The sequence below is a fragment of the Vanacampus margaritifer genome, chromosome 16 (assembly GCF_051991255.1).
Source record: "Vanacampus margaritifer isolate UIUO_Vmar chromosome 16, RoL_Vmar_1.0, whole genome shotgun sequence".
NCBI classification, from domain to species: domain Eukaryota; kingdom Metazoa; phylum Chordata; class Actinopteri; order Syngnathiformes; family Syngnathidae; genus Vanacampus; species Vanacampus margaritifer.
This window is the reverse complement of record NC_135447.1, coordinates 4392315-4419307: the sequence shown is the minus strand read 5'-3', so window position 1 is coordinate 4419307 and position 26993 is coordinate 4392315. Positions and strand designations below refer to the sequence as shown.

At 42.6% G+C, this 26993-nt stretch overlaps 4 protein-coding genes across 6 annotated transcripts in view; 3 read left to right on the top strand and 1 right to left on the bottom strand.

Annotated features, from left to right (window-relative positions):
- The window catches only part of LOC144036010 (multidrug and toxin extrusion protein 1-like), a 41573-nt gene extending 20101 nt beyond the window's left edge, over positions 1 to 21472 (bottom strand). The window contains exons 1-3 of the mRNA XM_077546235.1: positions 21154 to 21472; positions 20975 to 21041; positions 20150 to 20265 (exon numbers count right to left, since the gene is read on the bottom strand). The gene's annotated coding sequence lies outside the window, so the exon portion shown is untranslated. The remainder of the gene's footprint in view (positions 1 to 20149; positions 20266 to 20974; positions 21042 to 21153) is intronic.
- On the top strand, positions 9024 to 15856 carry LOC144036009 (uncharacterized). 2 transcript variants are annotated; one of them, XM_077546231.1, is made up of 2 exons: positions 9024 to 9142; positions 10773 to 15856. In XM_077546231.1, exon 2 carries the CDS (start codon positions 10802 to 10804, stop codon positions 12554 to 12556), a length of 1755 nt encoding a protein of 584 aa, XP_077402357.1. In that variant the 5' UTR covers positions 9024 to 9142; positions 10773 to 10801; the 3' UTR covers positions 12557 to 15856. The 2 variants fall into 2 exon arrangements, with proteins under 2 accessions (XP_077402357.1, XP_077402358.1); XM_077546232.1 differs by lacking the exon at positions 9024 to 9142 and adding an exon at positions 10108 to 10242.
- LOC144036011 (uncharacterized) lies at positions 9099 to 22263 on the top strand. Of its 2 annotated transcripts, none has more exons than XM_077546240.1 (8): positions 9099 to 9146; positions 19779 to 19901; positions 19981 to 20050; positions 20155 to 20284; positions 20768 to 20906; positions 21210 to 21280; positions 21385 to 21636; positions 21922 to 22263. In XM_077546240.1, exons 2-8 carry the CDS (start codon positions 19832 to 19834, stop codon positions 21964 to 21966), a joined length of 777 nt encoding a protein of 258 aa, XP_077402366.1. In that variant the 5' UTR covers positions 9099 to 9146; positions 19779 to 19831; the 3' UTR covers positions 21967 to 22263. The 2 variants fall into 2 exon arrangements, with proteins under 2 accessions (XP_077402366.1, XP_077402365.1); XM_077546239.1 differs by having other exon boundaries at positions 21382 to 21636.
- Positions 22264 to 22714: 451 nt separating this feature from the next.
- Positions 22715 to 26165, top strand: slc25a1a (solute carrier family 25 member 1a). The gene is made up of 9 exons (XM_077547213.1): positions 22715 to 23066; positions 23480 to 23587; positions 23662 to 23761; positions 24017 to 24155; positions 24218 to 24302; positions 24373 to 24477; positions 25038 to 25153; positions 25213 to 25286; positions 25369 to 26165. The coding sequence occupies exons 1-9, from the start codon at positions 22874 to 22876 to the stop codon at positions 25481 to 25483; spliced, it is 1035 nt and encodes a 344-aa protein (XP_077403339.1). The 5' UTR covers positions 22715 to 22873; the 3' UTR covers positions 25484 to 26165.
- The last annotated feature ends 828 nt before the right edge of the window (positions 26166 to 26993 follow it).

The window sequence follows — 26993 nt, the reverse complement described above, 5'->3', positions numbered from 1 at the left end:
GACTTTTTTTTTTTTGTATTGGATTGTCCATCAGTCACTACAGTGTGCAGATATTGAAAAGCTCTTTGTGCATTTATCTAAATGGCAATGGTGGTGTATTAGCCAGAGGAGAGCAAGTCAAATGCTGTTTTCTTACATACGTATGTATGAGTCTTGATTGCAAAAGTTGCATATCAATCACTACAGCCTAAACCAGGGCTGGACTGGTCCATCTTCCATGCAGGGCAGATGCCCGGTGGGCCGGCCTCTTTTGGGGCCGATGCAGTGCTCTTTAATTATCATTTACCTACATTTTACCCCAAGAGACTGGACCACAATTTAGAGGGACTAGTCAAGTAATCCAGTTCAAATGTAGATCACAAACTCAATAGCTCAGTGGCAGAACTACATGTTAGGTAGGATAGGAGTCGGACTGGGCCTAAGTCAAAATGCCAGGGCAGATTTTTTTTGTGCCAGTCCAGCCCTGGCTTAAACTATTTAAAAACAAATAATCACGTAATATATCGCAATCACAATACTGGCTTGGGAGTGGGATGATCAAAATTCTATTATGTTCAGGCCTAATTCTTACTCTCACATTGCTCAACAATCCAATAAAGCTTGAACGAGGTCAGTGACTTGCGTTCAGCGCTGCAAAACCACAGAAATTTCCGGTTTTAGTGATATGTGAAAGGGTCAAATTATTAGAAATGCTGCTGCTGCTGCTAGAGCGCCGCCAGCAGCAGACGCACCGCGATAAGCGCGTCCGCCGCTGGAAATGGAATAAATGGAATACACGGCGGCGGCGGCGGCGGCTCGATAGAGAGGCAAATGAGAATGAGCAGACGGCGCCATAATGGAGGAGGAACGGGAGGGGTGGTGGGGTAAACGTGAAAATGATAGCGGAGACAAGAGGCGCGTTTAGAACGTGCACTTACAAACAGCAAACACACCAACGGCTGCCCGAGCGCCGCGCCAAGTCACAGATAAAGGAAATGGGAAAATTCCCCCCGTGTGCTATCTTTCTTGAAATGAGCTGAAGGCATACAAGCTTCTTCTTTTTTCTTTTTTTTTTTACAAGGTCAGCTTCAGCTCACAGTCTTTGAGGTTTTCCAAAACACATACGTTAGCGTCATTGATGACTAGCAAAAACAGCTATGTTGTTATTTGCCTTTGATGTCCACAACAACACGGACGTAAAACTGTCTCTGAGCCTTCTAAAAGCAAGTCAGCGTCATAGATGACTAAGAAAAGCAGGTACATTGTTGATCGCCTTTGATGTTGACAAAAACACAATACGTTCAATTGTCTTTGAGGCTTCCGCAAACGCGCTAGCTTCATAGATGACAACCAACAAACAAAAAACAAGGACGCCGTCTTTGATGTCGACAAAAAAAATTATGTTAAAACTGTCTTTGAGGATTCCGAAAACATGCTAGCTTCATGACTAACAAAAAAAAGGTCCATTTACCGCCTTTGATGTACAATTCACAATTACCAAAGAATTGCCTGTTTACCATCTTTGCGATATTCAAGCAATCACTAAAGTGCGAGATATTGAAGTGGATCATCCTAAGACTACTGAAACTAAAATCCTCTGATTTTACTTGACACACATACACACACGCACAGGACTGAAGGTTCTTTGGCGCTGTAGGTGTTGGCGATGAGTCACGCGGGCACATTAGGGCGTTCCGAATGACTCCCCTGCCAGTCGGGCTGCGGCGCTCAAAACCAATAACACTTTTCAACACAACCATGAGGACTCGCTTGGCTCCCCCGCCTCGGGCTCTTCAAGCTATATCATCCACTAACACACACATATATATATATATATGTATATATATATATATATATGTGTATATATACATATATATACACATATATATATATATACACATATATATATATATATATATATATACACATATATATATATACATACACATATATATATATATATGTATATATATATATATATATATATATATATATACATACACATATATATATATATATATATATATATATATATATATATATATATATATATATATATGTGTGTGTGTGTGTGTGTGTATGTATATATATATATATATATATTTCTTTTCATTTTATTTTGTATATTTGTATCCATTTTTATACTATTGTATTGAATGTAATGTACATTTTTTTTGTGTTGAAATTATTATTTTTTTGTACTTTTGTAAATGTAGGGAATTTTATTTAGATTTTTAATTCCACTTGATATCATTTAATTAATTTAATCATAACAGTAATGATCATTTTTGCTTTATTTTGCAGTATGAACTTTGTAAAAGCAGCATTTATTTTTTTGGAAAAAGTCATGATGACCTTATGAGTCATCTTTAAAAATAAATTTTAAAAAATCCGTTTCATGTCAGTTGCTGAGCTGCAGCTATTTCTGTCCTCTCCACATTGGTGAATATTGTTAAAAGCTGCTTGTCGACCTCAGGCTGAGCATAACAAGCGCTGCATCACAAATCCATGCCTATTAAATGCTTTTTAACTAAAATAAAAAAAGATTTTTTTCCCTTCAGACTTATTTTTTTAAAAACCTATTATTATTGTTGTTCCAAAGGGTAGAGGAAAAACATTGCCTTGCTGGCACTGAAATAAATGGTTTGTGTTATGTATTCAATTTTACAGCTTGTTCAAGCAGTAATAAATGCATGCAAATGCATGCGCTGGCATTTCCCAACAGCTAAAAGCAGCATAGCTTAGCATACCGAATAGTTTGCATAAGATTAACAGTTAGAAGAACTTTTTGTAAACAACTTCTGTTGTTACTAAAAGTTTGGGAAGTAAATTGGTTGGGAAATTGAGTTGTATTTCTACTCCAGACCTTCAGGTGGTGGTATGTTTGCTGAGATGGACCAGGAAGTTGTATGCCAACCAAAGAGATTTCCCCAAAAATACTTTTAAAAACAACCAAGTTGTATATGAACAAATCAGGAAGTTGAAAACAAAAACGTTTTTCACAAGAATTAGCAAAAAATTAAAAAAAATAATAATAATCCAGAAGGTGTAAATAAACAACACAGGAGTTTACAAATAACCCAGTAAGTCATACACAAACAACACTGGGAAGTTTTCCAAAAACAAAAGTATACAAAAAGTATTTGAAAAAAAAAAAGTAATATACAAGCAAACAAAGTTGAACAAAACCCAACAACAAAGTTTTAAAACCAATCTAGCTTTGTGCCTGGTGGCCACAAAAAAAAAAAGCCCCATTCCGGCTTCTATTGGCAGGTCCGAGGTCTCGTGCCGGGCCTATTTGGGTGCGGTGTGGGCTGGATGTGGTGTTTACTGATGCGAGGCCTGGAGATTGATGACGAGCGCTGATGTCTTTGCGCTCCCCGTATGAGACGCCTCATCAACCTCAAATTCGCCGCCTGCCCCGGGACCGCTGCCATCAGTCACGGCTGCTCCCCCCCACCTCACCGACACATGCTCGGCCCCCCCTCCTCCCACTTATTTTTTAAGGGATGGCGAGCGAGGGGGGGGGGGTGAATAATTTTGTTGGGTGGCGATGAATGGTTGTTCACGGCTCATTCTTGGATGGTTTTGACTGCCTTATAGATTGGTATTCATCATGTTTGCCGCACTATGGATTTTTCATTACAAGCCGCTCACAGTCTATAAAGCAGCACATTGCTGACATGCCGCACTCGCTTCGCACCTTTCAGTCAACACATTAGCCACCGCTAAATGCTAACAAAGCATTCTTGGAGTGCAACTTCCTGGGCTGTTTACATCTATTTTCTGGTTTGTTTGAGACCGAATTCCTGGTTTAAATGTGTACAACTGCCTGGTTTGAACCTGTGTGACTACACATTAGCCACCGCTAAATGCTAACGAAGCTTTCTTGGTGTGCAACTTCCTGGGTTGTTTACATGCTACTTACTGGTTTGTTTGAGATTGAATTCCTGGTTTGAACGTAAACAACTGCCTGGTTTGAACCTGTGTGACTACTGTACATATTAGCCACCGCTAAATGCTAATGAAGTTTTCTTGGTGTGCAACTTCCTGGGTTGTTTACATGCTACTTACTTGTTTGTTTGAGATTGAATTCCTGATTTGAACGTAAACAACTGCCTGGTTTGAACCTGTGTGACTACATATTAGCCACCGCTAAATGCTAACGAAGCTTTCTTGGTGTGCAACTTCCTGGGTTGTTTACATGCTACTTACTTGTTTGTTTGAGATTGAATTCCTGGTTTGAACGTAAACAACTGCCTGGTTTGAACCTGTGTGACTACATATTAGCCACCGCTAAATGCTAACGAAGCTTTCTTGGTGTGCAACTTCCTGCGTTGTTTACATGCTACTTACTTGTTTGTTTGAGATTGAATTCCTGATTTGAATGTAAACAACTGCCTGGTTTGAACCTGTGTGACTACATATTAGCCACCGCTAAATGCTAACGAAGCTTTCTTGGTGTGCAACTTTCTGGGTTGTTTACATGCTACTTACTGGTTTGTTTGAGATTGAATTCCTGGTTTGAACGTAAACAACTGCCTGGTTTGAACCTGTGTGACTACATATTAGCCACCGCTAAATGCTAATGAAGCTTTCTTGGTGTGCAACTTCCTGGGTTGTTTACATGCTACTTTGTGGCTTTAAAGCTTTAAAGCTAATATATAACCACTTGTTGCTTGGTCATACAAATGAAACCCCACCAAAAGTAAATGTACACTGTTGAGTTCAGAAGGGCTGGGAATAAAAGAACACAGTGTGAACTATTACGGCTATGCTTATGATTAAAAGGGTGCAGCATAGCGGAAGATTACAGCGTGGGCACACGGCTCCCGCACGCACCGCCACATTCCCGGCGGTCCATTGTGTTGCGGGAACCTTACGACGCAATTACTCGTCCATTTCCAGCCTTGGCGGAGCGTGGCGGCGTGGGTGGGAAAAGCGTATGCTAATCGCACGGCTCCACTTTATCACTTGGAGGTGTTGTGCGCCCAGCAGCCGCATTAACGCAGACAAAAAAAAAGAAAGAAAGAAAAGACAGCAGCCACCAGTGTGCGGGTTCATCATTCTCAAAGCATCTCCTCCTACGTGCGCGCCCTCGCCCACACTCCTGCGTGTCCACAAAAGGAGAGGGAGGTAATTAAAGGAAACAAAAAGGCCATTCGCGGATAGCCTCTTAGGCTACGCTAACGCCGCAATTATCGCAGTACAAGAACTTAACTTTGAAAACTGTCGGGTGGATTATACTTATCCCTGTAATGTGCATGCCAGGCCACTAGTTGGTGATGTCACTACAAACATGAATATTGGTGACTGAGTAAATAGCAGTGTAGACACTTCTTCCATTTCTTCTACTTTCTTTAGGCGATTGTGAAATACTTTCATTGCAATATGGCTGTTTTCTTTATAGCATGCGGCATCCGGCACAAAAAGGATTTACTATATGAAACGACAAAAAAGGCATAGAAAGCAACCAGGATTCTACCTTTGGCCACGATTTGGGATTCTACGGGAATTTATACTCCGGAGCAATTTATTATTATTTTTTTCTTCTTCAGACTGCATTTTTGGACTGGTGGAACTTATATTCTAGATGGACCTATAGTCCAAAAATTCACCAATCAAAATGCTTTAAAAATGTCAACACTTAGAGCAAAAATAAAGCAAAAAAAATTAAATTGTATTTTAGGGTGGGGAAAAAAGATCTTTATTTAATCTAGGGTACCAGCAGTGAGTGACAAGTATGCCAACTAGTGGTCTGACATGCACATTGCATGGCTCAAAACTTTCTGAAGGAGAAACTTTTGGACTATTAAACGTATGCGTGAATGGCCTTTTGTTCCGTTTAATTAACTCTGGCCACAGACGACGAGAGTGGGAGAATGATGAACCCTTTGGTGGCCATTTTTACGAGGTCATTATCCAGTACCTTGACGAACCTTCCGAGACACGTTCAAGCGTTCCCTACATTTGCACTTCAAATCTTTGTCTTAAAAAAATTCTATATTTTGGTTTCAGAGCGAGAGACAAAGGTGACGAGGTTTTGTGTTGCGGTTGAGTGTGAGTCAGTGTCGAGGCAGGTTGCGGGGTGCGAGGGGGTCGTTGCACAGGGGGCGTCTAATGCAGAGTGGCAGTTGATAATGCCAAGGCCGTGATATCAGCCAACATCTGCTCTGCGGCACACCTCCACCGCCGCTGCCATCATCAAGGATTTCCGCATGCAAATAACTGCCCCCTCACCCCCGCCCCGCCCCGCCGCCCCCACCATCCGTCGCAATGCAATCTTATCAAGCAGAGGTTGTCATGTTATGCCTTAAGGGTCTGTTTGAAATCAGCGCTTTCCTCGCGTGGCTCAGCTAACTAAATGTCTATATAATTGTCTGTTGTCGATTGTTGCCTTCAGGGACCATCTAAAATCAGAAATTCTGAACATAACTGACCCATCCATCCATCCATCCATTTTCTTGGCCGCTTTTCCTCACTAGGGTCGCGGGGGTGCTGGAGCCTATCCCAGCTGGCTTCGGGCAGTAGGCGGGGTACACCCTGAACTGGTTGCCAGCCAATCGCAGGGCACACAGAGACGAACAACCACACTCACATTCACACCTAGGGACAATTTGGAGTGTTCAATTAACCTGCCATGCATGTTTTTGGAATGTGGGAGGAAACCGGAGTACCCGGTGAAAACCCACGCAAGCACGGGGAGAACATGCAAACTCCACCCAGGAAGGTCGAAGCCCGGACTCGATCTCACGTCCTCTGCACTGGGAGGCGGACGTGCTAACCAGTCAGCCACCGTGCTGCCCCATAACTGACCCATTAACTAAATATCCATTCATCCATTTTTCAGTCAATGCATCTATGCATTCATTGTTAAAAGGTTGCCTTCAGGGACAGTCTGAAACTATAGATTTCCTCACACAAGTGACACATCAACTAAATATTCATCGATTCGTCATCCATCCATCCAATGTGGAATGTCTGAAATCGCACGTATACACGCACAATTGATTTTCTATCAATTGTATCTGTGGCTTGATAAAACCATATTTATCTTATTTTTTGTCTTTAAATCACTCGGCCTCCAATTTTGGTCAAGACAGCCTTTGTGCATCAAAAACGGTCTCAGACGACGACACTATAATGACTAATAATGAAAAATAAATAAAGAAATGAGTCCTCTACATAAAACTCATGAAAATATTTCAAAAATCCCAGCAGAGCACGACTCGTCACTGAACGGCGCCAGAAGGTAAACAGGCAAACAAAATGGCGGCGGCGTGCGTCATTATGATTGACAAGCAGAACTTGTTTGCCAATCATATCAGTACTAACAGAACCGCTTTCCCTCCCTCACCTGTTGACGTACGCTCGGATGACTCTCATGGATGAATCAATACTAATTATAATGACATATAATTGTACTGGAGGCGAAGCACAGTAAAAAATTTAAAAATAAAATACAAACACAAACAGTACAAATCACAGCCTTCAGTGTTGTCTGAAATCATAGATTTCTTCGCACAACTCATTTACCAACTAAATACCTGGTCATCGAAGGGTGACTTCTGCCTGTCTGCAGGGTTATAAAAAGTCTACACACCCCAATTCAAATGCATTTTTTTGTGATATAAAAAAAAAACAAGGGATATAAAAAGTCTACACACCCCCATTAAAATCCATTTTTTTGGTGATATAAAAAAAAACAAGGGATATAAAAAGTCTACACACCCCCATTAAAATCCATTTTTTTTGTGATATAAAAAAACCAATACCAAGATAAATCATTTCCCAACTTTTTTTTTTACACCATTAATGAGACCTATTACCCATACAACAACTTTATCTTTACGTGAGGAGAAGAAAAAATAATTCACATGACGTGGTTCCATAAGTGCACACACCCTCAATAACTGGTGTTGTGGCTGCGGTCTCAATGAACCAATCACATTCTCATGTTAAATGGGAGTCAACACACACCTGCTGCCATTTAAAGTGCTTCTGATTAACCCCAGGCAAATAGCGGATGTTCTTGTAGGCTTTTCCTGGCATTGTGTTTATGTTCTCTAAGAAGCATGACATCTTTGAAACCTTCAGACCTTCAACCCATCCAACAGGGCTGAAATGACAGCTTTTCTCACACAATTCATCGACGCACCTAAAGTCGTGTGTTGCCTTCAGGGCCAGTGGGAAATCATAGCTTTACTCCCACAACTGATTTTCCATCTCTCCATCCATATAGTCAAGTGCTGCCTTCGGGCACATTCTGAAATCACAGCTTTCCTCACTGAAATGATCTATCAACCTACCTAGCAAAAAGTCGCGTGTTGCCTTCAAGGACAGGCAGAAATCAACCAAACAGCCAATATAAATAAGAGTACAGTTATTTCAAAGCACAAATGACGGAGATGTGGTAATTGTGAAAAGAGTAACGCTGTTGGAAGTGCACTTTAAGCGAGCATCCACACACAAAGCAGCACTAATTGATAGCTCGTTAACGAGGTCAACAACCCCCCCCCCCCCCAATTTTCTCCTGGTACAGAGGAAGCTTTAAGAAGCAGTGCAAAATGGCTGCTCCATCCATCTCTCACTCACTCACTCTCTCTCTCTCTTCATTGAGGAAAATTTCATTCATGCCATTTCCCTTCATTCATGCTGGAGGGAAGGGGAGTGGAGGGTGGGAGCGGGGGCGGTGTGGGTGAGGGAGGGGGGCCATGAGGGGGCGTCGGTGCCATCTCCACACCAACGTTCTTATCAATGGACGTGACGTAGGCACAGCCTGCAGCTGGGGGTGGCTATGGAGCAAGGGAGATTGGGGGGGGGTGATGGGGGGGGGGGGGGGGATCGGTGATGTAGTCACGTGGTTCCAAGGAGGGTATATACAATAAAGTTGCGCTGGCCGTGGTGCTGAAAACATCCACTACAATATATTAGCTGCACGCGTTAAAGTGACAAAAAAAATGTTTTTATTTCTTTTCAACATTTTGAAAAGAACATTTTTTTAACGTGGCGGACAAGCTGAGAAGAAGAAAAAAAAAGAAGATCTTAAATTCTCTCAAGTCTTGATGAGATCATATTTTTTGGCTTTACTTTGACTTTTTTTTCCCCACCCCCTCATCGTTCGTCCAGCCCCCACTACCACCCCACTATAGTGGGACCCCAGGTAGGTGAGAAAATCCATTCATCCATTTTATTCATTCATCATTTTGTGCCATTAATGTCGATTGTCAATTGCGCGTTTTATCGCCACATCTCTAATTCACATTTTATTTATGGAGGAAAAAAATATTTACAAACAATTCATTGTATCTCATCTTTCCTTATGTTTCATAATAATGCAGTTTGAACATTAAGTAAACGAAATTTGTGTCATTACCCCCTTTTAACCCGCACTGGCACGTGCCATATTGCGCCAAATAGATTTTTTTTTTTTTTTACACAAATTGACAAAGCGCATTTTCGTTTTTATTTTTTATTTTTTCAACCACCCCAATGCGACATTCCTCCAATTAAATCGTGTCTACTTTGAACGACAAGCCACGCGATACATTTTAAACTTCAATTTTAATTCAATTAACGTGCTTTGATGACGTAGAGAGACGGGACAAGGCGGGGGTGGGGGAGGCACGTGTTTCGTTGCAAAAAAAAAAATCTTTTTTGTGAATTGCCAAAAGGAAAACGCAAAAACATAAACAAAAAAAACAAACAAAACAAAAACAGCGTGCTGCTGTGTGGAACAGATAAAAAAAAAATGGGCTCGCGTGCATTCCGCCACAGCACGCATGCAGATTGGGGGGGGGGGGGGGGGGGGTTGGGAGAAACATGCCCACGGTATGAAAAGAAGAAAAAGAAGAAAGGTAAATCTTTTTTTTTTTGTGACAGCACCCACACTCCTGCAAAGAGAGTGATTGCGGTGGGCGCGGGGGTGGGGGGGGGGGTGGAGGTTTGTTCAAATGGACCATCCAGATAATTTGCTATTTGCTTTGGAGGAGGAAGAGGAGGATGCGTGTACGTTGGGGGGTTTAACTAACTCAAGCGTGCCTTGCAGCTTTTTACGCATGACTTCCACGCTGCGTGGCGCCGTCGCTTTGACTCACGGGACCTATGTAGGATTTAATTTTCGGTCACTTTTTATTATTATTTATTTTTTTAAATAGGCCTATATATTTATTTTTTTCCCCTCACGTGCATTTGTGCTGCCAAAAAGATGGCCAGTGCTCGCGACCCCTTTCCGGCTTTGTTGGCTCGCGTGACGAGGCGGAGGTGAGAGCCGCATTTTTGAGAATTTGCTTGGTTTGGGAAAAAAATAAAAGTATCATTTGTGCAGTTTAATCCACGCGTGGCGGTATTGAATAAAAAAAATGACGCTCATGGCGAAAAAAAAATTGTCTCCGTTGCGCCAATTCTGTGCGTCGAAATAATTGCCTCGTTGCTTTAAACGCTCCCAATTTGCGTGCGTGTTCGCATCTACGAAATGGAAGCGAATCTTCAAGTAGCCAAATCACACAGAATGAAAATTCAACAGAAAGGGGAGAGAAATTGGAGACATTTCCGTGTGGCTTAAGAAACGACGGTGCACTTAAAAATATCGAAATTTAAACATTCCTTCCTCACTGTGAAATGCTCGAATGGCTTTGGATAGAGTGAGATTCACATCCCAGAGGGTTTAATTTTTTGCATTCATTCGGTCACTTTTGTTCAGTGGAAATTAACCCCCCCCCCCCCCCCCCCCCGGATTTGTATTTTAGTCTAATTCTCCTGGCCTATGCGTCTTGTGTGCCCCCTCCCCGCAGGTGCTTCGCCCCCCTCCTGCCTGCCCTGCATGGTCATGACCAGTCATCACGCCCCTCCCTCATCCCGCCTCATCCTATTGCTCCTGCTCACCGTCACTCTGTGGCTGGCCGCCGACGCTGCCCCCGCATGGGCCGAATATGGGGACCGAGGAACGGCGGAGGAGACGCTGCTTGTTCCGCCACCCCAGGGCGAAGACAACAACACGTCTCTGGACGGGGACAAGCAGCCGGAGCTGGGATCTGACCCCGCGCAGGTGCTTGCAGTGCTCCTGCAGGCTCTGGACAGGCCAGGGGAGGGGGGTGAGAGCCTGGAGGGGGACGTGAGTCAGGAGGCGTCCTCTAGCCTGGTGGAGATCAACGAGATCAGGAGACAGTCCGAGACTGATAAGGTTATCCAAGACTTTGAGCGGGATCACGGGCTGTCGGCTGAGGACCTCCCGGAGAAGGCATCAGTTGAAAGCTTCCCCGGGGACGAGGGCTCCCTGCAGCGCAAAATCCGCGGCTACTTCCAGAACATTGATTTGGGCCTCCAAGACAATGAGATCCTGCCACCCCTGAAGGGCTACAAGGCGTACAACACGCAGTTGGCCCGAGCGGGAAAGAAACTCCACTGGCAGGGGAATTCAGACGCCCTCAAGGGCGGCAACTTCATGGACGACTTTGAGGAACAGGGCGGCGAGCCGGAGGAAGAAGTGGAGGAGGAGGACGAGAGCCTGACCCGCATGGAGGAGGAGGCCAGGGCCCGGGCCGAGAAGCAGGAAGTGCTCCGGCAGCAGGAGGAAGCCGAGCGGGCCCGCGAGGAGGAGCAGCGTTTGGCCGACGTGGCCTCCGACATGCTGCTCCAGTACATGGGCCGCAAGCAGCAGGCCTTCCTCAAACCGCGGCAGAAGAGCAGCAACGCCGCCGAGGACAAGCGCTCCGAGGAAGTCCTCCTGCCCGATCAGGACGAGGACGACCTGGACCAGCAGATGATCGATCGGCTCATCGAGATCAGCAGCAAGCTGCACCTGCCGGCCGACGACGTCATCGAGATCATCAGCGACGTGGAGGAGAAGAAGAAGAAGCGGAAAGAACTTCAGCAGCAGCTTCCCGCCGCGTTGCCCGTGGTGCCCCGCTTTAGGCCCCTGGTGCCTCCCCCTCTGGCGGCGCCGCCGGTCTACCACTACACGGCCTCCAAAAACCCCAAGAAAGCCCCCTTCAAAGCCCCCTACAAGGCCTCCTACAAATCCATGAAGAAGTGGCAGAAGGACAAAAGCAAGTCGCGCAAACAGGACTTCTGGTACCAGCCCCAGACCCCCGTCGACTACTGGTACAAACCCCAGAAACAGTTCCTGGCCTTCCCGTCCTACCCGTACTACCAGAAGCCATACCGGGCCTACTACCCCGTCTACTTCCCTTACCCCAAGCCGCAGTACTACGGCAAGCCCCCTCCAGCCCGAGACCAGCCCTTCAACACCCAGGATCTTGACCCGCAGGGCCCTCGGCGCAGGTTCAGGGGTCAGGGCAAGAACCGGGGTCAGGGCTGGAGGCAGAGGCCGGCGCCCCGCCTGCCCGACAGCCCTTACATCTCTAACTATATCCTGCCCCACCCACGGACCTACCAGCCCCCGCCGCCCCCCAAACCCCTGGCCCCGCCCCGGAGAGGCAGGCGGCCCCCCTTCTACTACCCGCCGGCCACGCCGCGGGATGACTACGAGGAAGACGGCCTGGTGCCTCAGCTGGACAGTGAGGAGGAGCTGGAGAACTTTATCGAGAGGATCTACATGAAGCGCAGAATGTACTGATTGACAGTTTTTTTTGTGGACCCACGGGTGGGGGCGGCAATAGCGCGAGGCTAAAAAAATGTCAATTGGGCAGTCCGGGAATGAGATTCCAGTTTGTTTTAATCCACTCTATTTGTTTTTTGTTTTTGTTGTCGAGAAGGTTCAGAGGAAGGGATGAGAGAGGGTGGGGGGTGAGGGAAGTAATCCTGCACACCGCCATGTTTACATTGTGAACACAGGGCGGCGTACGTCCGCCTCCATTCAGGTTTTCTACAGCGTCACGGGAACCATGTTTACAACATGTTACATAACACACACACAAACACACACACAAACAAAAAGAACAAACCTTTGGTTGAATCACATGTGTGCAGGTGCCTTTACAATTTGAGGGCGGGGGATTAAAAAAAAAAAAAAAAAGGTGCCACAAACACACATTTCTTGCTTTTTTCCCCCTGAATTTTTGCCTTAGTCTCATCACGAAGCCCCGCCGACCCCCCCAAAGCACAAAACACTTCCAGATGCGGTGGGCCGAGGTTTCGCCATCATTGTTGTGATCTGATTAGATGCATTTTTACGCCTTTTTTTTTTTTTTTTTTTTTTTTTAGCATTATGGTTCATAAGTTGTTTTTTTGCTGTATTGTATCCATGATTTTAGGGGCCCTCGTGTAATCTTTGCATTCATTGTTTCGATCCATAAATCCATTTTTTAGGGGCTTTGAAATGATTGAGAACTGAAGTATCCCGGTGAAAAAAATAGTCCTGACGTCAGTTTCACCAAATGACTCAAAATTACTGTCCTAACAGGATGCATTAAAAAAAAAAAAATAGTCTCAACAACCCATGCTCAAAATTGAACAGGAAGTCGGCCATTTTGTTTTGAAGCAGCCCTATTTACTCAGCTACTGCTGTAAAATTAGATATATATAGAATTTAAAAAAAAAACCTGACCACCAGTCACCAATAGGCTCGAAATTTATGTTTATTGTAACGTCATGCACAAAAAAGTCTTAAGGACCCATGCCCGCAATCAAACAGAAAGTCGGCCATTTTGGTTTTTACTTAGTAGCTCCTTGTGGAAAACAAGAAAAAAAAATTGGCCGAGACCGGTATCACTGCTCGACATAAAATTAGGTGGACATGTTTATCCTAACAGGATTCATAAAAAAATAAAATAAAATAAAAAGTCTCAAAAATCCATGTTGAAAAATTTACAAGTCGGCCATTTTTGTTTGAAGCAGCCATTTTTACTCTGTAGCTAAGTTGTACAAAAAAAATTAGCATTAGTCCCCAACATTAGTTTTACCAATTGACTTGAAATTTAGTGAACATGTCTATTGTAACATCATGCACACAAAAAATCTTAAGGTCCCATGCCCGCAATCAAACAGGAAGTCGGCCATGTTGGTTTTTACTTAGTAGCTCCTTGTGGAAAACTAGAAAAAAAAATTGGCCTAGACCGGTATCACTGCTCGACATAAAATTAGGTGGCCATGTTTATCCTAACAGGATTCATAAAAAAATAAAATAAAATAAAAAGTCTCAAAAATCCATGTTGAAAAATTTACAAGTCGGCCATTTTTGTTTGAAGCAGCCATTTTTACTCTGTAGCTAAGTTGTACAAAAAAAATTAGCATTAGTCCCCAACATTAGTTTTACCAATTGACTTGAAATTTAGTGAACATGTCTATTGTAACATCATGCACACAAAAAATCTTAAGGTCCCATGCCCGCAATCAAACAGGAAGTCGGCCATGTTGGTTTTTACTTAGTAGCTCCTTGTGGAAAACTAGAAAAAAAAATTGGCCGAGACCGGTATCACTGCTCGACATAAAATTAGGTGGACATGTTTATCCTAACAGGATTCATTAAAAAAAAAAAAAAGTCTCAAAAATCCATGTTGAAAAATTTATAAGTCGGCCATTTTTGATTGAAGCAGCCATTTTTACTCTGTAGCTAAGTTGTACAAAAAAAAAATAGCATTAGTCCCCAACATTAGTTTTACCAATTGACTTGAAATTTAGTGAACATGTCTATTGTAACATCATGCACACAAAAAATCTTAAGGTCCCATGCCCGCAATCAAACAGGAAGTCGGCCATGTTGGTTTTTACTTAGTAGCTCCTTGTGGAAAACTAGAAAAAAAAATTGGCCGAGACCGGTATCACTGCTCGACATAAAATTAGGTGGACATGTTTATCCTAACAGGATTCATTAAAAAAAAAAAAAAGTCTCAAAAATCCATGTTGAAAAATTTATAAGTCGGCCATTTTTGATTGAAGCAGCCATTTTTACTCTGTAGCTAAGTTGTACAAAAAAAAAATAGCATTAGTCCCCAACATTAGTTTTACCAATTGACTTGAAATTTGGTGGACATGTCTATTGTAACGTCATGCACAAAAAAGTCTTAAGGACCCATGCCCGCATTCAAACAGGAAGTCGGCCATTTTGGTTCAAAGTAGCCATATTTATGAAATAGCTGCTCCAGGAAATTAATGTGGGGGAAAAAATTAACCAATTTCACCAATTCTCTTGAAACAGGGCCGACATGTTTATCATAACAGGCTGCATGAAAAAATCTGAAGGACCCATGCCTCAAACTGAAAACCATTTTGATTTGAAGTAGCCATTTAGGTTGAACTAATTTTCCCCCTATACCATCTAATGTGAGCAGAACATGACATTAAAGTTTGATCACTTTGAGGGTTTATCATGTGAATATTGGTACGAGGGCCCGTTCACACCTTACTTTTCTTTTTCTTTTTTTTTTAAAAATACTTGAAGTCCGCCGCCACCGCCACCGCCGCCGCAGAAGTGGGCTGGGTGGGAAAGGAGGACCAATCGTTTTTTGTTCATTTCCTAAAGAAATTTAGCGACGAGTTTGCGGTCAGGTGGGGGAAGTGTCAGGGATTGTGCTATTTAAGAAAAAGAAAACAACAACAAAAAAACAAACAAACAAACATGCACGTCTTTCTACTTGCATCTTCAAAAAAAGAACAAAAAAATGAGGGGGAAAAAATAAAAACAGTGTGGAGAATTCAAGATGGCTGTCTTCTCTCATTAAAACTGTGAACATAAACATAAAAAAAAAAATAAAAAATAAAAAAACAAGGAGGAAGGCCTGGTGACGCCATCTGTCCGGACGAGTGTTTGTCGTTGATGTCACCTTTAGCATTGTAACATGTACAGTGTGAAATAAAATAAAAAAACATGCCCGTGCAATGTGTACATAACAGCATGACGATGATGACCACTAGTTTTGCTATACTATCCTCAAAAAAAAACAAACATAAATAAAAGCAATTATTTTATTAAAGCTGATTTTTTTTCATGGCTTCTTGCTGTCTCTCTTGGCGTAAAACGGAATTTGGATGGTTAATGTTAACGTGGATGTTGGGAAGGCGCCACGGAAGGGAACAAAAGGCGGACGGGAGGGAGGAAGGAAGGAAAGAAGGAAGTGAGGAAGGAAGGAGGCGGTGATTGACGCGTCGTGATTGGCGCATGAGTCATCCGTCTGCAGGACAGTGCTCGCACACACACACACACACACACACACACACATTACTTTAAAGGACATTGCACTGACTTGCAACCTCGACACTGCGACGATGTGACGCTAAAATGAGTCAGTTTTATGTCACACACACACACAAGTTAAATATCCTACTTCACATTCCGTGTTTTGTGATTCAATTCACTTCAAAACAATTTTCATCTCATAAAAAGTCATGGAAATGAGAAACGATCCGCACCGGGGTCAATCTGTGGCCACCGCAACAACACCCGTAAAGATAATCGGATTGTTTGGCCCCGGTGCAAATACAAGGATTTTTTTTAAATCTTAAAATGTTGTTTATCTGTTTCAGACATTACATGATGACAACAAATCAGGCATTTAACAAGTTTTGGTTACGTTAAAAACTGACAATGCTGATATGCAAAAACACAAAGAAACTAAAATAGCAAAAAAATATCTCTTCATTTATGTGAATAAAGCTGTGAAGCAAAAAATGCTTTCTTCCACTTTTTTGCTCCTTGTTATGTTTCTCATTAGGATGAGAAACTTTTCTTATCCTAATGAGAAACATATCAGGGATCAGGCAAGGACCAATCACAACTCACCTGTTTTCTGAAGCCGAGCTGTGATTGGTTGTTACCTGAGACCTGAGCAACATTGACGTCATCGTCAGTCGACAGCAAGTGGCAAAATGGCCGCCCCCTGAGATGGATAAAAAATAGACTGAATTAATCATCAGAATTAATGGTTGAAAACCTTGCATCCCGTCGGACCTCCCCTGGTGTCGATACCGCGCTGTTTCTTATCTAAAATGTCCGCTGCGGCTTTTTCCGGCGTGAAATCCTCGGCGCTTAATTCAATAATAAAGAACTCCTTAACTTTCACTTTCTCCCATCTTATCGCGACAGCGCGGCGCCTCATACGCTGACACCGGCGTACTGTACAAGCGCTGAGGAAATGACAAAAGATTTTAAGATTACTGGCAAAAAAAAAAAAAAAAAAAGCATAGAAGAGGGAGAAAACGTCTCACTCATGATATGTATACTAAGCGTTGCAAGATTAAGTGAAAAATAAGTTAAATGTATAATTATGTTAAGCCGACTATTAGATCTCAGGTGTACCGAATGTTGTGTCCAATAAGTCAAAATATACTATTATTACCATTTTAAAGTTAAAATTATCATGCAAGAGCTCTATAATTGGGTCTTAGGTGTACCTAATGTTATGTCCACTGTCAAGTGGTGTATTCAATACGTGCAAATATGTTATTAACTCATTTACTCTCATTAACGACTATAGATGTAAAAAAATTCATTTGATCTATTTCTATTAGTTTTCCTCTTTTTCCATTTTTGGTAAGAGTATGAAAACCTTTAAAAAAAATTGTGATTAATCGTGAGTTAATTATTGAAGTCATGTAATTAATTCGATTTTTTTTTTTATTAATCGCATGACTTTACTAGTTAACTCCCGATTAATCACTAATTTTATATCTGTTTAAATGTACAATTTAAAAAAATTGTAGGTTTTCACACTTGTTAGTAAAAGTGTGGGGGGGGGGATGTTAAACTAATAGAAATAGTTCAAATGATTTTTTGACGTCTATAGCCGTCAATGGCAGTGAATGAGTTAATATAAAGGTTAAGGCAGAATTGCCATATAAGAACTGTCATATTGGATCTTGGGTGTTCCTAATGTTTTGTCCACTTGCTTTGTGAGGTTGTGTGCTGCCTACTTTTGATAGAGGGGGGGGGGGGGGGGCGGCACACCATCAAACATCTTTTTCTGTCCTATTTGGCTGTTTGGACATATTACGCTTCATCAAGGCAGCTCTCAGCGACCATTAAGAGCAGTGAAGAAGGCCTCCATTTTGCCTTTTGTCTCTCATATATGCGTTTTTTTTTCCCCCTCCTCATCCGCCACCTTCGTTCATTGCCTGTTATTCCGACACCCCAGTGTACCCTCCTGTTTTTTTCCCCCTCCCGCCTCTCTTTTTCATCCTTTCATCACGCATTTCTTGTTGAAATAAAAAAAAAAAAAAAAGAGAGAGAGAGAGAGCAAGGGAAGGCGAACGGGGTGAAAAGCACTCTTGCTGCTGCACTGCTGGCACAATAGACTGGTGGTGAGTCATCGCCACTTATGTTCCCGGCGTCGTCCTCCTCCCACCAAACACACACACATATATAGGGAAGGGGGGGGGGGGGGATCACTCCAATTACTACCTACCTGTCGTGCACTTAGAGGACACACACACACATATTGCAGTTCTGTACAATGACCCTGAAAGCAGCAACTGGCTGGCTGTGTAATTTAGTTGATTGTGCTTTGCAAATGGCTGCCTCGACGCCGCATCAGAGTGGAGACAGAAAAAAAAATGTGTGTGTGTGTGTGTGTGTGTGTGTGGATGTGTGGGCTGGGGTCAATGGGTGTCAGTAGGACAGATTTTTGACTTTGGCAGTAGGTGGCAGTGGCGCTCATATTTTATTGATTTAAAAACTTTTGTGCAAATTGATGCACTTCAAAAACATTTTAATCAAGTTATTCTTTGTTGTAAGATGATTTATTTTTCTTTTTTGATTTCTTTAATATTAATAATGATACCTTGTTTTATGGATTGCCCCCCCCCCCCCCAATTTTGTTTAAAAAAAGAAAAAAAATTATATTCATTTTTTGGGGGGTTCGGGTCAGTTTTTTTTTTTAAACATTATATATATTTTTTAATTCCATACTTGTATTTATTTTTCTTTTTTGATTTCTTTAATATTAATAATGATACATTGTTATATGGATTGCCCCCCTCTCCCCCCAATTTGTTTAAAAAATGAATAAAAAATTTAGATTCATTTTTTGGGGGTTCGGGTCAGTTTTTTTTTTTTAAACATTATATATATTTTTTAATTCCATACTTGTATTTATTTTTCTTTTTTGTTTTCTTTAATATTAATAATGATACCTTGTTATATGGATTGCCCCCCTCTCCCCCCAATTTTGTTTAAAAAAAGAATTAAAAAAATTATATTCATTTTTTGGGGGGTTCGGGTCAGTTTTTTTTTTTAAACATTATATATATTTTTTAATTCCATACTTGTATTTATTTTTCTTTTTTGTTTTCTTTCATCTTAATAATGATACCTTAATATATGTTTTTTTCACCTATTTGTGGATCCCCCCCTTTACCCCAATTTTTTTTTTTAAACATATATATTATTTTAATTTTATTATTTTGGATTTGGGGGATGGGTCATTGTTTTTTGGGGGGAACATAATATATTAATAGGCACCAATTATACACCTCGCTCGTTTAGCTATTCACGGACCAGCCTGGTCCCTTTCAACCACTGCATTGCATTAGAGAGTTTTACGTGACGTAATCGCGGAAGTTACTATGTCTCAACAACCAAGGCAGCAACACTTTGTCCTGTACTGAACTTTGTCCTTCAGAATAAGCGCTGCAAGAGCACAATACAGAAATAGCTACGTTAGTTTTGGAAATAATGCTAACAGTGTAGTTGATGAATATCATTTGAAAGTGTACTCATTTGATTATTGTGTAGCTTGTGTTTTAATGTGTAGGCGCCATCTAGTGGACAAATACAAAAATTAAGAGTCATGTTAGTTTTTTGCATCTCTGTCTTAATTTTTTGCATCTTTTCACATAAGTGTCAACTTTTTAATAACATACTATTATCCAAAATCTATAACAATGTACTCTTGTCATTTAGGTAGCAAGAAAACTGTAAAAAGATGCGAAACTGCAAAACATTTGCCGTGTGTGAAAGATGTCTTGGGACGGCTCCCCTCCAGATTGTTTACATCCAAAGCGGGAGGACACCCGAGCCTGGACCCTCTGTGAGTCTTTACAGCGAGCCGCTTGTGAGCCATTCGCTCGCATCAAATATTGAACACCTGCAGTTTCTGTTTCACGCAGTCAGGCGCAGGGACAAAAGGCCCCACAGAATAGCAGGAGAAGGCATGCAGGGATGCAGCGAGGAAGAAAGGTGGGCCACCTTGGCGTCTGATTTAACCCGTCTGATAAGCTTCTAGTGGGGCATTTTGTGAGAGGACGAGGGTGGGGGGGTTTAATGACTGTGTCTCACCTCAGCGCGATCGCCTTCAACCAGGCTGACACGACCAGAGGCGGGTTCAAAAAGTTCTCAGGAACAGGAGAACCAGAGGAAGCAGAAGATAGAGGAGGACGGGTCCAAAGCGAGGCCTGTGAAGGAGAGGCAGAGGTCAGGTTTGATAAATGGATTTAAAAAAATAAATAAAAAAATAAGAATAACCACAGTTTATGCATATATTTTTTTTACCATTATTAAAAAATATTTAATAAATATGCAATGTAATTTAATATGCATTATATTTAATTCAACATGTAACGTTAAATAATTTACAGAAAATAAATGCATTTTAACACTATCTAATAAATGACTTACATATATTGATTGATTTTTGTAATTTACGTTTAAAGTGGAATTAATTGACGAATGCAATTCGAGGAATAAATGTTTTGACAAAAAAATAAATTAAGAAACTGTAATCCAAAAATAATTAAAAAATATATATATGTTAAACCATGACAGATGAAATGTATGAGTTTTGATTTTTTTTTTTATGCATTAAAAACTACACACAAAAAAATGTGCTGAAAAAATATTGACTCATTGAAAAGGCTCAAATGATTTTTTTGAAATAAAAGTTGAAGTCTTTTGCAGGTCAATGACACAGCGATTTCACAAGATGACACTGCCGTGGGCACTGACATGCAGAGTGATGCCACCCCGCTGTGCCCCCCACCAACAGAGGAAGAGCTGACCCCCGTGGTATTGCAGTCACATTCCTCCAACATACTCGGTAAAACCACACACACCATCGTTTTTGTAACGACACAAGTATAATGTAAATAATTAAACCATTTTTACCATATTTTTTTTTGCTTGAGTTCAATGGGAATTGTGCTGCTCCTTCTTGTGTGAACACCTTGGCCACCTAGGGGCAGTATAATATAAACATGGATATACAGTCAATGGAGACGTCAAATAATAATAATATCAGTGAATACAGAATACATGCCTGCGAATATTGACATAACAGTTCTTACGTAAGCAAATACTGTATGTCATTTTTGTTCCTGTTTCCATGGTGACTTTCGTGCAGACGGACCGTCAGAACCGTGCTGGTACTGTCTCAGATCTCTTGATCCAGAGTATCACCCTGGAGCGCCACAGGTTACCAAATTTCTGTAAAAAATAGACAAATAAATAAATACAATGAAATAAACAGCATCATTTTATTCCGGAAATATGTTGATACTCATCTGGTGTTACAGCAGGATTCGGATTCTTTGTCTCTGCCGCCCTCTGGCGGCCAGAAGATGAACTACCAGACGGACCCTCGCCCCCACTTCGGCGTGGCCTGGTCCTCGCACGCGCCGTGTAGTCCCCTGTGGGGTAGCGAGGGACCTGCTTTGGGGTACAGAGGGACACCCGACGGGGCAGATGATGAGCAGCAGCAGCAGCAGACGCAGCGAGCGTGCCCCCACTGCCACCTGGCACTGCCCGCTGACACGCTCAGTTGGCACGAGGTTGACAACACACACACGTCACAATATTAGGACACTTGCACTATGGAATCAAATCGAATAAGCCTAATTTGTGGTTTGGGGTGGGGATGACATTTTGGTGTATACCCGGATGAAGGTGCACATGCAGGAAGTCACATTAGCAACATTCAGATACTTTTGGAACATTTTATTTCTATCGACGTGGAATTTTGCACGATATGAGCCATGCATGCCATTAGGAGTTGTACATACTACACATTCCACAGACTGCATTTGACCTACTGTGTTGTGCTTCTTTTTTTGCAGACAAAGTGTCTCCAGTTTGACGGGCTGCGCAATCCCAACAATTAGGATTTTTGTCGTGCAGCATCCAAACGCATCATCACTCGCGCTAATACAATAATTAAAAAAATGCTTTGTTTTTCTTGCTGTGTTCGTCCTATTTACATCTTTTTTTTATATGACGCGAAGAGATGCATGAATAAAAGGTGAATGAAATTGATACTGGTATACAATAAACAAAATGACATGGTTATTTCTGATTTCACTTCATTTTTTTCGTTAAAGATTAATTTCATTTGGGGACGAAAATAGTTTTATTTATAGTAATATCACTGTGTTTCTCTTGCTAAGAGTGCATAAAGTATAATACACAGTTATTTTATTTTTTCTTTCGATCTTTTTTCAATCAAGAAAATGATTCAAAGTAAACGTAATAAAATTGGTTAAATGTATAAAGTACATAAATTGCACTATACCGTAATTTTAGATAATGTCCACATTTAACTTTATTTCCTTTTCAAAAAAAATATACATTTTAACATTAAATATTAGCATATTGTTTAATTGAAAGTATATTACAAGTGCATGTCTTTGAATTTTATTTTTATTTTTTTAATTTTTGTTTATATGCATTTCTATTTTTTCAGATTAACTAAATTTATATATTTTTCCCAATAAAGTCACCTTGTCGGTACAAATAGCGACGTCATACTGTCTGTCTGCTGGTGCTGTTTATCAGACCGGAACATCGTTAAAAATCAGCATCCTCCTTCTCATTGGTCCAGAGAGAGCGCCAGCTCACGTGACCGACCCACGCCACCCCAGCCAATGGCGTGGCCCGCTCGGCTGACCCACTGCCTTGCATACTGACACCACCACCCGGACCACCCCTCCCCAGTCCCCACACATTGTTGGCTCGCCCTCGCCCCTCTTGTTGTTGTTTTTGTCGTTGCAACGGAGGCTTCTCTCCACCACTATGCCGCTCGACAAGCTCTCTCTCCCGGGCGAAGACGGCGACAGCGGCGGCCGGCGGCGGCGGAGAGCTTGGCCCGGCTCGACGCTCTCACCTGCGCCGGCCCCGGGGCGCTCATACGCGGCCAGGAGGAGTCTGGCGGCGGCGGCAGCGGCGGGGAGGAAGATCACGCATCCGGGGAAGGCTATCCTAGCAGGTCCGCCGTTTTTTTTCTTCTTCTTTTTTTTTTTAAACGCTTAATTGAGCCGATTGCATTGGCCGCAGAGCTGCTTTGTGCACAAGCTGGCGCATATTAAGGAGAAACTGGGTCACAGAGGAAATCCAGCAGGATGTTCATGTAGCATAGCGTCTGCATTGATGCCAGTGGGGTGCTAGAAATAATTATAAATAAATAATGTTCCTTTTTTTTTTTTTTACTGCATACTGACATAAGGGGACAGGAGCCAGACAAACCAAATATTGGTTATTCATACCATAGCATCAGGCCGATTGAACGATTATGACCTAGCACATAAGTAATATATTCACCAAACTAACAATTCCATGAAACAAATGTGACAATTTGGGGGTTTTGAACTATTTGCCAATTTCCCCAAATTCTCCTCTTAGGTGGGATCGCGGGCGGAATCGAGATTTGCATCACCTTCCCGACGGAGTACGTGAAGACTCAGCTGCAGCTGGACGAGCGAGCCAACCCGCCGCGCTACCGGGGCATCGGTAGGTCGCACCAGGACGCCGCCGACTGGCCACTTCCCGTCCGGGCTTGTCTAAATGTCCCCCGTTGTTGTCAGGTGACTGCGTGAAGCTGACTGTGCAAGATCACGGTCTCAGAGGCCTGTACCGAGGGCTCAGCTCGCTGCTCTATGGCTCCATCCCCAAGTCGGCCATCAGGTTTGATTTGTGTTCCAAGTGGATTTGGCCGATTGTTGTCAAGGAATGCCGATCCTGATCCATTTTCACTCGCGCGGCGTCCAAGCAAACTCATGTTGTTTGTGAAAGGACCCAACGATTCCCATTATTTGCTAAAAATGTTCACCAAAATGTTATCTTGTTCGCCAACAAACCTTGGCGAAGGTAAACACAAGACTGTATAAGAAATCAACTAAGTAGGAATACTCACCTGACCTACTCCTCATCTCCCTGCAGATTTGGCACCTTCGAGATCCTCAGCAACCCAATGCGAGACGCCACGGGCCGACTGGACAACACGCGCAGCCTCCTGTGCGGCTTGGGGGCGGGTATCGCCGAGGCCATCGTCATCGTTTGTCCCATGGAGACGCTCAAGGTGGGTGGCCAAGTTCGGACGACGGGGACATTCATGTGACTGCTCGGTGGCGCCCCCTACAGGTGAAGATGATTCACGACCAGTGCTCGATGAGGCCTCGCTACCGGGGTTTCTTTCACGGCGTCAGCGAGATCATCAGAGAGCAAGGTAGGACTTCCGAGACGAGCCCGGGTGACGACTGTTAACCATTAGCTTCATCTGGTTTTCCCCTCCTTAGGCGTCCGGGGGACCTATCAGGGCCTGACGGCAACCGTGCTCAAGCAGGGAACCAATCAGGCCATCCGGTTTTACGTGATGAACGCGCTACGTAATTGGTACAAAGGTACGAATGACTAACACCTTGTGCCCTAAGTCAGTGCTTGATACTATCGCTTTCAGTTTCAACACAACGGCGCGGCTTTCCGATATTCCCCCAAATATACCTCCTAAGCCGTGAAATTCACAGGGCACCTTCAGTCCTATTCACAAAAGTAGCTTGGTAGCTAACAAAAGATGGAGGACATCTCTCATGTCAGCTCTTAAGTATGACAGGATCTGACAAAAGACCTTGTAGAGCTTGCCAAAACTGGGTTAGTAACACAAGATCAACCAGGACTAGGGTCTGGTCCTTCTCCAGAAGATACTTTTTCACAATTCTGCAAATTGGAAGTTTGTAGCTCACCCTGCTTAGTCCCACCAGACTAGGGACCAACAAGGTTTCAGTTTACAAACAAATCCACTCGGGAAAGCAAGAGAAAGAAGGAATGACTTCACAGTCACAGACCACCATGACTGAAGTGTCTTGCACTGACCTCCGAGTCACCAAATTTGGTCCAAAGTTCAGAAACCTGCTGGTCTTGCACGTATTTAAAGTGACATTTTGGTCCCCCCCCCCCATGAAAGGTGACGATCCCAGAAAGGAAATGCACCCGATTGTCACGGCCATGTTCGGAGCCACAGCGGGGGCCGCCAGCGTTTTCGGCAACACTCCACTGGATGTGGTCAAGACCAGAATGCAGGTTAGTTGGGACATTGCTTGTTTAACCGTAAGAGGGTGTCTGAAGACCATGTTTTAAAGGGTCTGGATGCCCATCGCTACAAGAACACAGCGGACTGCGCCTTCCAGATCCTCAAGCAGGAAGGACCGCAAGCGTGAGTTGCTTCGAGTTCTTCTCTTGATTAGTTACTAGCTAACTGCTGGCTAATGGTTTCTGGTTCCATCCCGTCTCAAAAGGTTCTACAAGGGGACCGTTCCCCGCCTGGGGCGTGTGTGCTTGGATGTGGCCATTGTCTTCGTCATCTACGAGGAGGTGGTCAAGTTGCTCAACAACGTGTGGAAGACCCAATAGGGGGACCAGTTAGGACTCCACTAAAACAAGACAAATCCTTCTGTAAACCACCGGTTCAGACACTTCCACATGTTTTAGGAACATTTTCCAGGCACTAAAACATGACGATGGAGTACTAACCGTTGGAAGAGCAACAAAGAGAGAGAGGGAGAAAAAAAAAAAAGACTACTTTTGAGGGCACCTAAGCGGAGTCCAAAAAAGGGATATTAGGTGGACAAAAGTATTGGGACAAACAAAATGGCAGTTCTCTATGGGCTGGGGTGCTTATTCAACCCAAACTTTTCCCAGTAGGTTAGACGCATAATCCAAAAATGTCTAAGTAAATAAACCAAACAAAAAAAGTCATTTTCAATTAATTTGACTGTCTCAAAACATTGGTCCATTTCAGGTTTTTACTAAGTTCCTCGTACGGTTTGTCGGATGTGGGTAAGCGTTAACGCTAAGTATTGAAAGTGCAAATGTCTCTCTGGTTTCAGGCAAGAAAAATTGAGAGAAAATGGTGGCAGACTGTTAAACGCACACACAGGAAGGCCAGCGGTCTGGTTTGATGCTAAGCTAACAGGTTTAACACCATGTTGATTCATGCTGCTTTTTTTTTTTTTTTGCTAGCCACATGCTAAGTCAAGCTATCCCGTTCGATGCTAACAGCCACGATGGTTAGAAATACACAAACAGCCAAAACCTAGAAAAATCTTGCACTTTTTGTTACATTTCATCAATGCTTGATTCACGCTTTTTTTTTTTTTTTTTTTTTAATCAGCCAAATGCTAAGTCCAGCTGTCTCATTCCGTTCCGTGTTGGGCTACTTCACAAAGCTAATTAGCACACGTAGCTTTAATATCTCAAAGTTGATCACCTCTATGTTGAATCGTGCTGCTTTTTTAAAAGGTAAAAATTGTATGTTAACCACATCCTTCGTTTCCTTCAATGCTAACAGTATTTGTCACGTTATTCCTATTCAGCAGTATCCAAAGAAGACAGACATGTTAGCATATGTAGCCGTTTTCATCAATGCTACATTTTTTTGTTGTTGGGGGGGTGGTGGAAGGCAAAATGGTCTTTTAGCCACATGCTAGGTCCAAATGTCTCATTTATCGTCACGCGTCTCTGATACAGTCGATCTACTTAGCACCTTAAAGTGCTTACACTTTTCAACAGAGATGATTCATGCTGATTTTTAGCCACATGCGTACATCGGTTTGATTCGATATTAACAGGCTCTTTTTGTTGCACTGTCCCAATACAGCACAGTGAAGACAGATGACACATTTTTTATGATATCACACTGCTTAGTTAATTTTCGGCATGCTAAAACCATGTGACTCGTTTGATGCCAACAGGATAATTGTCACGCTTCCAGAAGAGCTTGTTAGCACCTGCCGGTATATCTATAAGAGCTCAAATTGCTAAGCTGACTCGTGCTGCTTTCTGGGTAACATCATTTGATATCTGTTGTAATTGAAAATTGACCATTTTGAGAGCAAAACCCTTAGCTTGTGTAAAAAAAAAA

Bases quoted from the DNA above. Each gene is read 5' to 3' on its own strand.
- LOC144036009 (XM_077546231.1), top strand. From the start codon at position 10,802: ATGGTCATGACCAGTCATCACGCCCCTCCCTCATCCCGCCTCATCCTA.
- LOC144036011 (XM_077546239.1), top strand. From the start codon at position 19,832: ATGTCTTGGGACGGCTCCCCTCCAGATTGTTTACATCCAAAGCGGGAG. The intron at 20,051-20,154 runs GTGGGCCACCTT...GTCTCACCTCAG, and splicing joins GGATGCAGCGAGGAAGAAAG to CGCGATCGCCTTCAACCAGG. The intron at 21,637-21,921 runs GTTGACAACACA...CTTTTTTTGCAG, and splicing joins ACACGCTCAGTTGGCACGAG to ACAAAGTGTCTCCAGTTTGA.
- slc25a1a (XM_077547213.1), top strand. From the start codon at position 22,874: ATGCCGCTCGACAAGCTCTCTCTCCCGGGCGAAGACGGCGACAGCGGC. The intron at 23,762-24,016 runs GTTTGATTTGTG...ATCTCCCTGCAG, and splicing joins ATCCCCAAGTCGGCCATCAG to ATTTGGCACCTTCGAGATCC. The intron at 24,303-24,372 runs GTAGGACTTCCG...TCCCCTCCTTAG, and splicing joins CGAGATCATCAGAGAGCAAG to GCGTCCGGGGGACCTATCAG.